Source organism: Zosterops lateralis (genome assembly GCF_965231275.1).
Source record: "Zosterops lateralis genome assembly, chromosome: 1".
NCBI classification, from domain to species: Eukaryota; Metazoa; Chordata; class Aves; order Passeriformes; family Zosteropidae; genus Zosterops; species Zosterops lateralis.
The window spans coordinates 90965613-90980706 of NC_139762.1; the positions used below are offsets into that span (position 1 = coordinate 90965613).

At 38.7% G+C, this 15094-nt stretch overlaps 1 protein-coding gene across 1 annotated transcript in view; it reads right to left on the bottom strand.

Annotated features, from left to right (window-relative positions):
• Positions 1-5018: 5018 nt before the first annotated feature.
• The window catches only part of ELP2 (elongator acetyltransferase complex subunit 2), a 38818-nt gene continuing 28742 nt past the window's right edge, over positions 5019-15094 (bottom strand). The window contains exons 14-21 of the mRNA XM_083878246.1: positions 14927-15022; positions 14747-14804; positions 11002-11074; positions 10412-10598; positions 8707-8828; positions 8073-8215; positions 7426-7539; positions 5019-6442 (exon numbers count right to left, since the gene is read on the bottom strand). Coding sequence (XP_083734372.1) covers positions 6286-6442; positions 7426-7539; positions 8073-8215; positions 8707-8828; positions 10412-10598; positions 11002-11074; positions 14747-14804; positions 14927-15022 — 950 coding nt within the window. The 3' untranslated portion in view covers positions 5019-6285. The remainder of the gene's footprint in view (positions 6443-7425; positions 7540-8072; positions 8216-8706; positions 8829-10411; positions 10599-11001; positions 11075-14746; positions 14805-14926; positions 15023-15094) is intronic.

Sequence of the window (15094 nt, forward strand, 5' to 3'; positions counted from 1 at the left end):
AAGCACTTTTTTAAATCTAGAATTTTAGAGGTGAGGGGCTGTTTGGGTTTACAACCAATGTAGTAGTGCCTGCATCAGGTCTCAATTATCTAAACAGATGGCTGCAATGGCCACCCCAAGTCACAGGGAAAGAGTTAAGAAGGATTGCAGCTCTGCTGTGGGCTCTGGACACCTGCCTGGGCTGGGTGCCTTGCTCTCTGGCTCTCCCACACTCAAATGGAGGTGGGAGATGGAGGGAGCTTCCAGCCAGAGCCAAACTATCTTTCCTGAGCCCTTTCCACCTCACCAGTGGTGGAAGTGTGGTGGTTTTTTTCCCAGAAGCAACATGCCATGTGGCCAGAGCAATGCCTGAGTTCCCCTCTGGTGGGGATGTTGGAGTACACTGTACAGTGGGTATGGGGAAGATCTCAGCTCTGCAGACTCACATTAAAATCTGCAGCTTTGTCTTGGGTTCACATCACCACCACACACAGGCAAGTCCATGCAAAGGAATAGTGTAGGAAAGTGATATGATAAGGTTAAAGAAAAGAGACTCATAGACTTGGACTCTCTAGGTGAGGAAATTGTACCATAGACTTTAGACACTCAGTCTATTGTAGGGACCGCAGGCTCTTGTTCAGTCTGGGGCTTTCCCAACACAGAAAAGATGATATTAAACTGCAGCAAGTGCAGCAGAGGGCCACTAAGGTAGAGGAAGCCAGATCAGCTGCCCTGTGGAGAAAGGTGGAGGGATGGGCCAGGTTCAGCCCGAGGAAGAGAAGGTTTTGCAGGTGCTTGGTAGCAGCCCTCTGATGGTAAGGAGGAGACTGTGAAGATGATGGAGCCCAGCTCTTCACAACAGAGACATGAAAGAAGGTGAGAGAGGGCATAAACCAACACAAAAGAGGATCAGAACTGAGAAAAGAAGAAAAGTTTTCATCATGAAGACAGTCAGCAGTCAAACTGTGTAGTCTCCATCTTCTGAGATTTTCAAGACGAGACTGGCAGAAGTTCTGAGCAGCCTGGTGTGATTTCACAATTGACCCTGCCTGGAGCAGCTTGGAAGAGAGATTTCCTGAGCTCCCTTCCAATTTTAACAATCACATGATCCTATTGCTCTGTGAAACATAATCTGTTTTTATTTCAGCTTTGAGTTAGCAATTTTCAGTACTACTAATCCATGGAAATGCACTTTTGAGCAATTCATAGGAATTTCAGAATTTCACATCAGAGACATAACTCCTGTTTTGAGCTATGACAATACCTTTTACACAATAAAGCACACCAATTTCCTTTTTGATGGGTAGAAAACATTGAAGCTGCCATTTGTCTAGTAATAGCTAAGCAAACCCAACATTTCTACCTTTTTATTAGCTTTAACAGCCTATATTCCATGAACCTGTAACTATAGGGGTGATCTGCCAGCCTCAATCAATGCTCACCAGCTGTAAAGGGGCTCCCACTTCACCTAGTCTCACTGAATGGACTTAGTGACCTGGAGCTGTTACTGAAGGCACAGCAATGTCTGTGATATAAAGAGACTGCGTGCACACACCAAAGGAGCAGATGTTTGACCAGAACACCCACAGGCAGCTTCTACATTGCACTTTTAGCACCTGTAGAGGTCAGACAGACCCACCTTGAAGACCTACACAGAGCAACCTACAGGTATTTAAGAAGCTTCCCTGCACTGTTTCAACCTTCCTGGCTGAACTTCTGCAGAGAGAGAATCCTGTGTCACAGCTTGGTGTTCTCTGTGGACAGCGGTGAAAACTTGTAGCATCCAGAAAACTGAATATGGGACAAATATAGGATGGATATAGGACTTTAAGATGGATGCCTGCCATGTCAAAAGAAAAAGCTTAAAACAGCAGAAAGCTCCTACACTCTAAAAAGTGTGTCTGTGGAGTACAGATATTCTCTCAGAGAGGCACATCTTTATATGATAACTCGCAGGAAGGAGGCTCTCCAAGATTATGAAACAGAGAGACAAACGTAATGATTGCTTTATCTTGAAAAGCACTTGGAAAGCTTCCCTTGGGGAGACTGCAGTCAATTCATTTTTGTAGAGGAGAAAAGTTCCCCCCACTGGCAGGCAGACAGTTGATGTTTTAGCAAGGGAGAAGGGCATGCTGCTCATACGTATGCCAGTAATTTGTTGTCAGGGAGAAAGGAGGTAATGATGCTGGACAGGCTGTGTAAACACCAAAAGCCCAAAACCTAGCAAAGGAAGAATCAGAGACACAGAAGGCAGAACAGGAAATACCAAGAGGATGTTATACTTGATACGTATGAATTCTCCCAGGTCATGCATTAGAAAGCATTGGATTATCTTACAAGAACAATAGGAAGAGAGAGAAGGCTGTTTAGAAAATAAGGATTGGTTACAGAAGTATTTAGGGGCCTGCAGGAATGGAGAATGGACCAATCAAGAAGGCAATTTGTCCTCTTAGAAGAAGAGGGGGTGAGTAAAGAGAGAAAAGCCCTTAGAAAAAACAAAATAAGGCAGGACAAGATGAGTGTTAGCACAAGCTTTTGAGGCAAGGGAAATAGCTCCTCTGCAGGACAAAATCTGTTTGCTGCATCTCTTGTTATTTCAGCTGGGATCTGCTGGAGTCTGTGTAAGGGTGACACCACTGCAACACAGTAATTACCTCAGGCACAACACCTCCCCTCATCTGTGCAGCTGTAATGTTGGCTGAGTCCTGCAAACACCAATTACATGGAGCAGCTCTCCTCAAGGACTTCAAGTCCAAGGTATATCTGGTTGGTAGAGCTACCCCAGGATATTGGAGCTAGCCCCATTATAATGGTACAGCATTGGGATTTGTCACATGGTTTACCCTAAATTCCCTCCAGAAAGAGAGGTCATTTCTACTTTTATTATTGCATTACAGCATAGGATGAGTTGCTGCAGAAAATAAAATTACAATGTTTGGATATGCATTGAACACAAACTACTCAAACACAGTCACTAGAGCTGGTCACACAAGGTGACAGCAAGAGCTGTGGTTGAGCAAGAGTACCAGGGGCTGGCAAAAGGAGCCCACAGCCCCCTAGCTCCTTACAGCAAACACAGAAGCAGGATAAGAGGAATCTGGTGGCTGGCATAGGAAAAAAAGGCAGCTTCTGGCTGGGGGAGAAAAGTGTCTGGAGGGATATCACACAACTGTTTGAGGTGTGCCAGTACACAGGGCAAAAATGCAAATGTTTGGAGGGTCAGGGGCACTGCTGAGCTGTGCTCAACTCCCACTGTGCTCAACAACTCCCACCTCCACCAGCTTCCAGTGCACAAAAGGCAAATTCTGATTTTTGTCCTGTCAGTGATTTTGCCTCATCTTTTGTACAGCTCCAGATGCTCCTTAAAACAGAGCAAGTAATATTTTTGCTTCCCATTTCAGCTATTTTAAAGTTTCCTTATTTGTAACAGCCACTTCTTTAAAGTGAGATTTGAGTCTAAATGAGGACACAGCTGTTTCCTCCTCTTCCCTCATCTCTGCATTAGCTGCAGTTGGCAGCGAGCCTTAGAGCATTCTCATTTCTGCACATTAAATATTTTGGAAAACAGATTAGTCAAGAGTTACCAAAGCGATGTTTCCAATAGCTCAGAGTTCAATAATTGACTTCCTTGAAATTTTCAACCACTTCTAGTTACTTCTGAAGTCTCAGCCTACAAGAAAGACAACAACAGCATAACACTTTTTTTAAGGCTTAGCATGATGCATAACCTGCTCCTTGTTTGCCATTTCGTAAGTGAAGGAATTAACACAATCAATAGCTTGTCAGCAGTGCTTAGGGAGCTTGCCACATGGGAGCCCAGGGAGGAGTTCCTCAGGCTGAATGTCAGCATCCCACATCCTCTCACTTTACGCAAACAGCTCATTTTGTCCTTCTCATCCACCAGACACCACAGCATGCTCACCTCTAATGTCAGTGTTAGCATGGCTTGTTGGTCCAACACAGACTTGAGGATGCCTACACCTACATCCAGGACTGAAAGATTTAAGATTGCCTTGGACAATCTCAATCTTGGTTATAAACAGCATGACCCATTTCTTGCTTGCTTTGTCATACACATCTCTGCTGTGAGACAAAACAATCCTCCTCCTTTAGACCTGATTATATAAAGAGTTTGTTCACATCTTTGATCAAAAAGTCCCTTTAAAATTAGCATAAAGCCAGTAAATACTGATAATATGAATCCAAAAATCTTCATGGGATGGCTTTACCTCAAATGTATCAAAAGGTATTAGAATGTTCTTTACAAAACTTTGGTTTATCCCATCAATTTTCTCAACTCCATTTTCAGTGGCACTGTACAACAAGAAGACAATTTCAAAGCACCAGGTATATTGACAGCAGCTCATTTCTTAGTATTTTTTACACGCTGATTTACATTTTGAAAAGACATGAGTGGATTTATGAGAAGATAAAGGTGTATATGCAAGTCACACCTACTAAATGTATAGCAAAGCGAAGTGTGAGCAAAGATAACATCATACATAAAATATTAATCATGTGTCGAGGTGTCTAATCTCTAACTTAATTGAAGATTAAAAGTGTCTATTATAAACATTTAGACTTAGGAGACCAACAGACTAATCAGGTGCATTTAAAGCTGGAACAATGAATGTGATTGAGTCACCAAGTCCCAGGGGTAATGGAATGGATTACTAAATCCTCTAGTAGCTTTAATGACAGCATTTCACAAAATAAAAGTAGGGACATCTAATACGATGTTTCATTGTCACCTATACCCAGAAGTGGCCACAGAACAAGATGTACTACTATTGGAAAGAATTGTACAGTATTATAATCAAATTGTACAAGATTACAATTGTGACACAGAATAAAGTCCCACTTTTGGCAGCTTTTTGAAACATCATTAATGATAAGCTATACCTTTCTCTTGCCAGGATAGTTGCTTAAAAATTCCCAGACAAGTAAAATAAAATACTCAAATGCTTGAATGTGAAAGCACTCATGTAAGGAAAGCACTGGGTACCACAAGTAAAATGTAGCAAATCATCTTTATTTATAGTCATTTTTTTATTCCCATCCCCATTTTAAAGAATGTTTGGATTTTTCATGGCTGAAAAACAGAACCAAAAATCAAGAGGTAAAATACAAAACTTTTCAAGGCATAAACACAAAATCTTTCAAGGCATAAACCATAATTACTCTGAAAACAATATAGCCCAGTCTGTAAGAGCTGCACTCTTAATCTAAATATCCAACACAGTAAAAAGTTAAACACAATCCCAGTTACCTCTGCACTACCAGTTACAGGCAGCAAGCAGTTCTGGAATAACAGTAATTTCATTCTCAAAGTTTAACTAATTTCTAAATTAGACTTTGAAACCAGATACAGACCTGCTGACATGAAGTCTTTCTGAAGTACTCTTAGTCTAGTACCACTCTACTTAAATTCTACTATGAGACAACTAAGTTAAATTGTCTTCACCAGAGCAAAGCAGGAGCCCTCAAAAGTCAGGAAGAGCTCAAAGGCATTGTAAGGAATAGCTTCTGCCTACTGATATCCATAAGCTTTTCCAGTCCAAACTGTGGAGGATAGCCCTCCAACAGTGTCAGAGAGGTGGCCCTTCTATCACACTCTGCTCAGAGATGGCTCACAGGGGTGACACCAGAAGATTTAAGTGGTCTCTGAGTTCAGCTTTAAGCCCCACCTGGCCAAGAAGTACAAGTTCAGCACTATACAGCAGAACAAAGGAATAAAATCAAGCAGGCCTGTCCAAGCAACTGAACACAAACCACTCCTTCCAGATTCAAGTGGCCTCAGACTTGGACCAGGGCTGTAACACACATTCAAAGGCAATCAGAGAAAGCTTCATGTTTAACCCTGATCTCTAGCTGCACATGCCTGAACACACACTGGCTGCACCGGCAGGTCCACTGGCATTTAAGTTTAATAGCAAGAGGAGTTAAAAAGAAAATCCAGAACTCCAGGTGGAATCTCAAGCACAGAAGAACCAAAGTATCAGCAGCTTCTCACCTACCCTTTGAGCCAGCAAACAAAGCTCTCGCATTATCCTCCCATGCCCTATCCCACCTCCCATCCCTCAGTTCCAGAATATTCACCAAACAAAACATATACTTCACATTCCCAGAACTTCAGGGTTAGAAAAATATTTGACATTTCAAACTTCTACCAAAGTTGCATTAATAAGTTACATGTCAGATATTTTACTTTCCACAGCAGAAAACAGAAAATCCAATAATCGAAGTGGCTAAGAGTTGAAATAAAATGCTGTGAATCTGTTGGCACAAACAGGCCTTCTGTCTTTGCTAAAGAGCAAATCTGTTGACATTGAATATTTTAACACAGTGATCAGCTCCACAACTTGCAAGCTGCAACCACTTGCTGCTGTTGTCATCGTTATGTCCAGCTCTGCCTGCATGATGTCTCCAACACAAGCGTTTCACAGCAAGAGCATGACTTTGGCTGCAACAAAAAGAAATCCATACATAACTGCAAAATGTTAAACACAGTTGGGCATGTGAGTGTAAACATCAACATTCATGTAATTAGTACTCTTCAGTTAACACTACCAAATGAGGAAAAACTGACTTGTGACAACCAGCAGGTATTAAGTTCTAATAAAGTAGGGTCATTAACACTAATGACATTTTATCCTCTCACTCATCAATAATTCAAACAGCTATTGATTTTCAGTTTTACCACATTAAGCTGGAGGTCAAGTATCTCAGTTACTTAGATATGACAGATTTCTGGCTTTTAGCCTGCAATTTCCTGTTACCTGGTGTCTCTTTCCCATTCACTGCAAGCACACACAGGCCAAAGTCACCGTCAACTTCCATTTCTGGTACTATCAATGCCAGTGTGTGATAAAAGAACCCAGGGGAGTGCTTCAAGTGGAACATTCCAAGTCTCTCCACAGAGTCCCTCTGGCTGTCACCACAGCAGCCCCACACACAGCTTGTCATTGCTTTGGTTTCTGCTGGAAACTGCTCTCGAAAGCTTGCTGTCATCCACTCCAACATCCTGATGTACATAGAGTGATCCTTTCCACTCTCTCTTCAGTCATCATATTTATGATGACTTTTCTGTCATCATATTTATGACTAAAGGTAAAGCTATTTTTTAAGTAGGGCAAACAAAGGGTAATAATACTTCTCAAAGCATTTGCATAGCATGAAGTATTTTGGGGTTAACACCCCTCTGTTTTTTGTTCATATTTGTTGGGAGGTTTCTTTAATACATCTAAATAACTAGTATTTTTATTTGTGGGTTTTGCTTCAAGATGTCTTTAGACTTTCAGGGATCAAATGTTTTCTAAAAAGATAACAATTTTTGGTATAGAAATAAACTAGATTAGTATATTTCATACTATAAGAACAGAACTCCAGCACTGTTAGTCTGAAGAATAATATTTCATTGCTCCTAACTCACTTCAGAAGACATACCTGTTATCTATCTCAACACCTGTGATCCAGTCAGCCAGTGCTGGTTCTTTCCCACTTTGCTTCCATGTGTACAAGATAATCTTCCCGTTCTCTAAGCCTACTGCAACAATGTATCTATCAAGAGAATAATTACATTCATTTCATTAGAAATTACTGTAGACAGCTCCATGTGGTCAGTTCTAATGCAGGATAGAAAGAACTGGTACTCAAACACTGTTGAAGAGTAAATTAGTATTTACTTTTCCTAGAAAAGAATTGATACATCACAGCTGCTTCACACACACAAAAAAGAGCAAAACAGAAACCTATATATAGGTTCTGCTATATATATTTGGTTAGGAAAAAATAAGGAGGTCATCACAACATCAGATCAGTCAATAATGTTGGAAGAATTAATGTGTTTCAAGTGTGTTCATGCATCTCTCCCTCCCCTCTCCCACTTCCATTTTTCTCATTACACTGCTTGGAGAAGTCACCATGCACCTGAAAGGTGGCTAGGAAAGAAAAAGCAGAGGTCATTCTGTTAAAGAATGTTCAACATAATTGACAAGTAGATGTTGGGAGCTGTTTAGGAAACTAGTTGATTAAATGGATAAATATTAATTTCAGCTTAAACACAAAATGACATTACAGAAAACCAGCCATACCTTCCATCAGGAGTAAGCACACGGCTGATACCAACAGCAGTCACAGAATCCCCAGCATCCAGCACTGTTGAACAAGGCTTGATTGAATCCAGCTCATTCCCTTCAGTAATCACTGACAAATCACACTGGCCCCAGATAACGACCTGTAAGAAAAAGAGTAATCTATGAACTTCCACTTTAATCCTTTTGTAAATGCACATACAAAAACAAAGAATAACTTAATTAAAACAATTCCAGGGCACAGTGAATGACCCCAAAAATGAAAAAAAAAAAACCTCTAGCTAAAAAGATTCAACTTTGTAGGCAGTCTGATTTCATTTGTTATTGACAACAAAACCAGATTCTATTATGAAAGTTAAAGAAAAACGTGAGACCCATAGAATTATGTGACATATGCTTGTCTTAACTGCATGAAAAAAGAAGTGAAAATGTCCAACTGGCAGCCCACAGTCATGTATATACATATTCAAGCACTTTATTTAGCTTATGAAAGTATCACTGATTACTGTGCTAATACATTCAATAAGATTTTTGTGTATACATAAAATAAGGGCTCATTAGAACACGGTGTTTGTTATTCTAAAAGATGTTTAAAGAAACTCTGGGCTTTCTAAATTCTTTTAACATTAATTACCTTTTTGTCCCGACTACCAGTAATGAAATACTTGCTATCTGGTGTCCAATCACAGGACCAAATGATTCGACTGTGAACAGCTGTATTTTTATCTGTGTATGCACAGCAAGTGAAGATTGGTCCTGGAATAAAATGTAGAGGAAAAGCCTTGTTTCAACTACTTTACATATTAAAAGTAAATGTTACTCTTACTTAACTCTATGTCAGAACTGCAAGAATACTTAGACATTACTCCACTCATCTTTAAAGCAACTAGGAATACTAGGGACTACATCAACATTTTTTTTCCAGCACTTACCACAGTAATAACTAGCACCTGTTCAAGAGCATATCAGTAAGCCCTTATAGCCCTAAAATAGTAGAAACAGTTCAATATTTTAAATGCATTTCTTTCTCTGAAGATTTTTAATCCAAGTATAATATCTTCAGGTTATTTCTATCAAGTTTTTTTTAAGAACACTGATTTCAGAAGTTTTTGAATAGTGCAACATTGACCATGTATTCACACTTCCCCAGTAATTACACTAAAGCTACGATTTACCAGTAAAGCCCCAACTGTTCAAATCATAATGGTCCAATTGTAAAGATTAATGTGTTCCCAAAGAGACAAGCTTGTATTTCAGCATGTATACATCAGGCACTAAATCTCATCAGCAGATCAGTAAACGGGAATGCTTTTCCTAAGTAGAAAAGGTTGTCCTTTTGGAGTATAAATGTTGAATAACCACTTATTGGGATGCCAATAGCAGCAGTTTTGCTTTGCACAGATAATGTTATTTGTAGACAGAAGGGTTATTGATGAAAAGATGAAAAGAGGATTTCCTCTACTTGCTATGAGTATTCATGATCCTTATCCTGAAACATTGTGTAACTACTGTGGACAGTATGCCAGGCTTTAGAATAGAAGTCTGAATAGAACAGAAATTCAAGCCAGGATACAACTGGACACTGTCTGAAGGGGCCAAAACTCACTGCCAAGTCCCTAGGAACATTCTATAGAGCCCAGAAGTGTTTATATGCTGTTAAGCCAAGAGTGCAATGATAATCACTTTCAGCACAAGCATCTGTTCGAGGATTCTATTAAAGTGTTCAATAGCAATCTCCTCATGATTTTGCAAGGCTCAAAGTCTTAATGAGAAAGTCAACCGAATCCTTACTATCGGCTATTTTTCCAGACATAGCCAGTTCTAGTCAAATTAATCAATTGTGTAGGATTATCAGAAAGCCACACCAAAGAGAGAGATTAATCCTGTCAAGTGTCTCAGTGTCACACGATGCAAGCAGGGACAAGGCAGCCTATGCGGGATTCGGGTGCAGCACTGAACCTCCTGCCTGTGCTTGCACACAACTCGGAGATGAAGGCTCTCCTTGACAGATTGCCAATCTGAATTTCAGCTTGTACACTTCATTTCAGAGACTCAAACGTACAATCACATGCAGAAGACACAAGGACTATCAGACTTCATTACATCCATCAATTAAACACCATCTAAATTATATTCTTCTCTGCATAGTCATTTTCTTTCTATCTTGCCACATTAATAGCATTTCTTAAATCCACAAGAGCCTACAACACTAATAATTCTTCAAAGTTGTAAGCAAAATGTCCATTAAAATATTTCATCAATTTCCTTTCAAATATTTTGCAGCCAAAAGTACTGAACAAACTGCCAAGTCTACAAATGTGTATGTCCACATATCTTACCTGACTCTGAGGAATCTTGTTTCCTCCACAGTGACCAATTCCTGTCTCTAGAAACAGCTAGTAAAAAGCTGTCATCAGGAGAAAAAGCCAGCTGAGTAACAGTCAGATTGTGAAAAGACAAATGCTGCAGTTTCTTCCAAGAAGTAGTGCTCCACAAAATAATTGCTGCATGTTCTTTTTTGGAAGCCTGTACAGATGGAAAAAAAAATCAGTACGGATTAATGAGAGCAAGTATAAAAGTCACACATTTTAAAGTACTAAGATATTAGAGAGCTTGTTTTAAGGCTTGGAACCAAGTAAAACACAGGTTTTCTCTGGGAAGTCTCAACATAATTTCCCTACTTTCCTGTAAAGCTGACAATATATCAATAGGAAAATATTTCAGACCTGTATTTGTTAGAATTTATCTTACTAATATCTTCAAATGAATCATACACAATTTAGGAATAATAAGTTACTGGCAATCCACCCTCACCTTTGCAAGGCAACTGTCACTTATACAGAACCTTTCACATTTTGTAAAAGAAGAGAATTCAGCCCTAGAAATTGGATAGCACTTTTCACTAGGTGGTGCTAGAATCTTTGCTTACCTTACATGCTGAGGCAATTACAGTGTTTGAGTTATTACAAGCAACACAAAAAATTTCATATCCATGTCCATATCTGAAATACACATGAAAACAAATTAAACACATCACAGTCATTTTTTCAGTGTGTATTAAAGTTGTTATGTTAATTTAAACCCTTTTCAAAAATCAAAGGCACCTGCCAGGAACTTCTCACCACTGTTTCAGTATTACATCTCCAATAATTTGTTCAGCTTTCAGTTTAAACATCTGCACAAATTCTTCCATTAGAAACTGGCTACAGAAAAATCTCTCCAGCCCATTCCACAGTCTTAATGCATCAGCATTGCAAAAGCCACTCTAATGACTAACAAAGCAGATTAAAGCAGTATTTAATATAATCTTATTTTCTTAAAAAGCAATTTTAACAATACCAATAAAAATAATATGCCACACATTTAAAATACAGTGAAGAACTATGTCACAAACACATAGTCAAAGGATGCCTATTCTGTGAAATACTGCAAGAAGATTTCTGAACTAAAGGACAAGCATCATGTTGGAAAGGGGAAAAACCTTTGTCACACCCCCCCCCCCCCTCCCCAAATTCCTAGCCTTCTCCAGAAATAAATTTTCTAATCAGTCATTGCCTGAGTTCTGCTGAAATCCAAGCTCACATATCCAGACTGGTATTTAACTAATAAGGAGAAATTCCATACAGATTAACAGAAACTAAAATCAGTCACAAAAAAATGATGTAAAGTAAAATTGGAGATGCAACCTATAAACCATAGACAAGTATCAGCTCAATACCAGCTGGGTGGGGCGGTTTGCTATGATTCTCCTAGTTCTGAAAAGATGGGCAGTGCTCTTAAGAAACTCCTTTGGTCAGGAGTGTTAACTTCTTACATGGGGACTGATGTTTAAGGTATTTCACTTGCAGCCAGAACAGCCACCTACTTAAATGACAAATTACTGTCTGGATCTGTTAAACTGAGTCTGAAGCATTGTCACTGGGCATATCCCATCAACAGACTGCCAAAGCCATGTCTGAAGACTGGGAGTGCACTGGCTTTTATGAAATGTAACTGTGCCTGGACCATTTAACAGGGAGAGGGACTGGTGTGCACCCATAATTGAAATTATGAAATTATGAAATTAAGTTGCAAATTTGAGTGTATTTTATAATGATGAAGGAACTATTGCATGTTTTACTCTTAATTTGCCACCAGCAGGAGTTTTATCATAATGCTTACTTTTAAAGCACATTCCTGGAGACTGTTCTGTAGTGAGAAACACTGCAAGTCGATTTTCCAAAATTAAAAAATATTTATTGCATCAAAAGTATAAATTCCCTGAAATTCAATGACAGGAAAATAACTGTGAAACAAATCCTCAGTTGTTTTGATTTTAATCCCCTAAAAGTAGTGTTGAAGAGCAGTTGATGGAAACATTTCAAGCTTCTGTATGCAATGCTTCTTTGCTAAACAGAAGTGCCAAAATGAACCATTCTTATTAAATTAACAGAAAACATAAAATATTGTCTCTTGCAAAGTTACATGAGCAGGACTATCCTAGGTCAGACCAGCAGCTGTATATCCCACTGCTGTCTTCAGTGAAGAGAATTAAGCTATTGGCAACAGGAGATGCTGTTTTAAAAGAGGGTACATGAGCCTTGACAGCATAGGAGCTACAATACACTCCCATCCCTGATCCCATAAACAAAATCTGATTTCTTCACTATGTAGTACACCACCAAATAAAGGTTCACAATGGAGAGAAGTAACTGCATTAATGAATAGTGAAATGCTATTTTCAATCACAGGTAATTTTGCCTCAGCATTGAACAATTCATAGCAATTTTTTAATGCACAGGTAGACTGACTGGACTTTCAAGTGTCCAGACAAATGAATACAGTATTTTTCTAGTGTCAAAAAAGATCTCTTCCAACTTTCAAGTGTATTACATGAAATGTACATACATATAAACATATATATTTATGTCAACACTCAAGCTTTAATCTCAGCATGCTGCACATGAACTTTCTATGATAATTTTCCAAGGGGATAAAGATTAGCATATTCTCACAAGATTTACCATATTTTTAAAGTTATTATATTATGTAAAAATTCAGCAAGTTCTTCATACTAAAACCTCCTCAAGCAAACACTTTGCAAAACCCAGCACTAATCCTTCAAAATTTGGTGTCAAGTTAGAGCTAGGAATACACAAATGTCAATGACAAACAAGCTATTTTTAGCAAGTCAGTGCCTCACACTGTTCTTCTGCTGCTATGGCAACTTGAAATCTACATTATGCGATTTCATGTTACCTCTTTCAAGATTACTCTGAGCAAAAAATCTGAAAGTCTATGAATGCTTTACATTTTGTTGCTCTTGCATAAAATAATCTATATCATTAGCTGTGTCTCTAAAAACAGAAAGAATTGCTCAGATAAAAGTCATCTGAAGACTGTCATAAAATGGAGTTATTTTAATGAATGCAGGATATGAAGGCAGATAAGCAGCACTCCCATAGCTGAGTATAAAATATTAATGTCCCACTAGACTTTGTGAAATGTCAAAGGCAAAGGAAGAAGGATTTTGGCCTTGGCTCTTTTTTACTACTTAAACATCCCTTATCAATCTACTTATGTGAGTGCATTAGCAGCCATAGAATGCACAGAAGAAACAGTTAAAGTAACAGTTAGAAATTACAAATGTGCAGATATGGTCTAACATCCACTGGCTTTCCTCCTAAAATAATTTTTGAGTACAAACACAGTAACAGAGTTTAAAAGCATTCAAAGCAGATTTACTGCCCAATTGAAGGCAAAGATGAGCTCCCACAGAACTTTCCCCTCAGTCAAATAAAAGCAAGCTGCATAATGTTTTCCCAAAGCTTTTTATTTCCTCCCTCGCAAAAGTGGTAATGTATAGAGGTAGCTGTAACCAACAGCAAAGGCTCAACATTCCTCTTGTTCCAGTCTGCAACTCCTTTCAGGCGACTCAGATAAATAAACCCACAAGAGACTGAGATTATTCAATTTCTTTGTGCTATACTTTGAAAATTGATACTAAAACTTTGAAGATAGTGAAAGTATAGCCTCACATTACTGGGATCCTTAGGGAACAAATTAGGTGACAACATTCGTGTGAAAATTGTTGTGAATTTCAGAAAAGGAAGAAAACACATCTGAAGAATTCCAAAACCCTGCAACCTCAAAACCACTATCATGACCACGTAGCTCCATTATCTTTGCAACTGAAAACCAGCCTGTCAGCATTCAATACCCAATCTGGGTTTGTAACCATTTTACTCAACATTTACCACTTTGCTCTACCACTAGACACACATCCTGGCACCTTACAGCTCTGACGGGTGTTAGGGGCAAATTCCTCCACTGGTGCCTCAGCCTCTACTTCCATACCACGTCTGTAAGGCTGTACCACAAAGTGGAAAGTAGCAGGAAACCCCTTACACAGAGAGACCTTCAGTATAGACAAGGTTTTAAGGAGAAACAATCAAGTAAAATAAAATTGTGACACATCAGTTCTAACTGCCATTTTCTTCACTGTTTCCTAATTTATATATATATATATATATATATATATATAATGTATTTATTTTACAAGCAATACAGCATACACCAAGTCAAATGACACAGTAAAATAGGAAGAGTTACAATACCAGGTTACCTTAACCTGTTGGAACACCTTTCTGGAAATTTAGTAAGTAACAAATAAGAAAAGCAAAAATAAAACTTACAACTTCTGAATTTCAGGCCATAAGGTATTCTGCAGCAAGTGATCCTCTGGTGGAGGTTCTAAAAAAGATTTGTACAGCCTATTCAAATTTGATTTTTTTTCAAATCAGCTAAATAATGCTTCAAGTTTATATCCAATGAACCTCATTCTCTATTTCCTACAACAGAAATTATTCTCATACCTGTAAGGATCATGGGTTGAAAATAAATCTCTGGATATTGATTTGAAATGGTATTAAATGATTCTTCATCTTCATCTGGTTGAATAGCCATATCTCCTATTAAAGTAAGGACTTCATTAGATAAAGAGCATACTTGAAAGGAGGGAAAATATGAGGACTTTTGCAAGT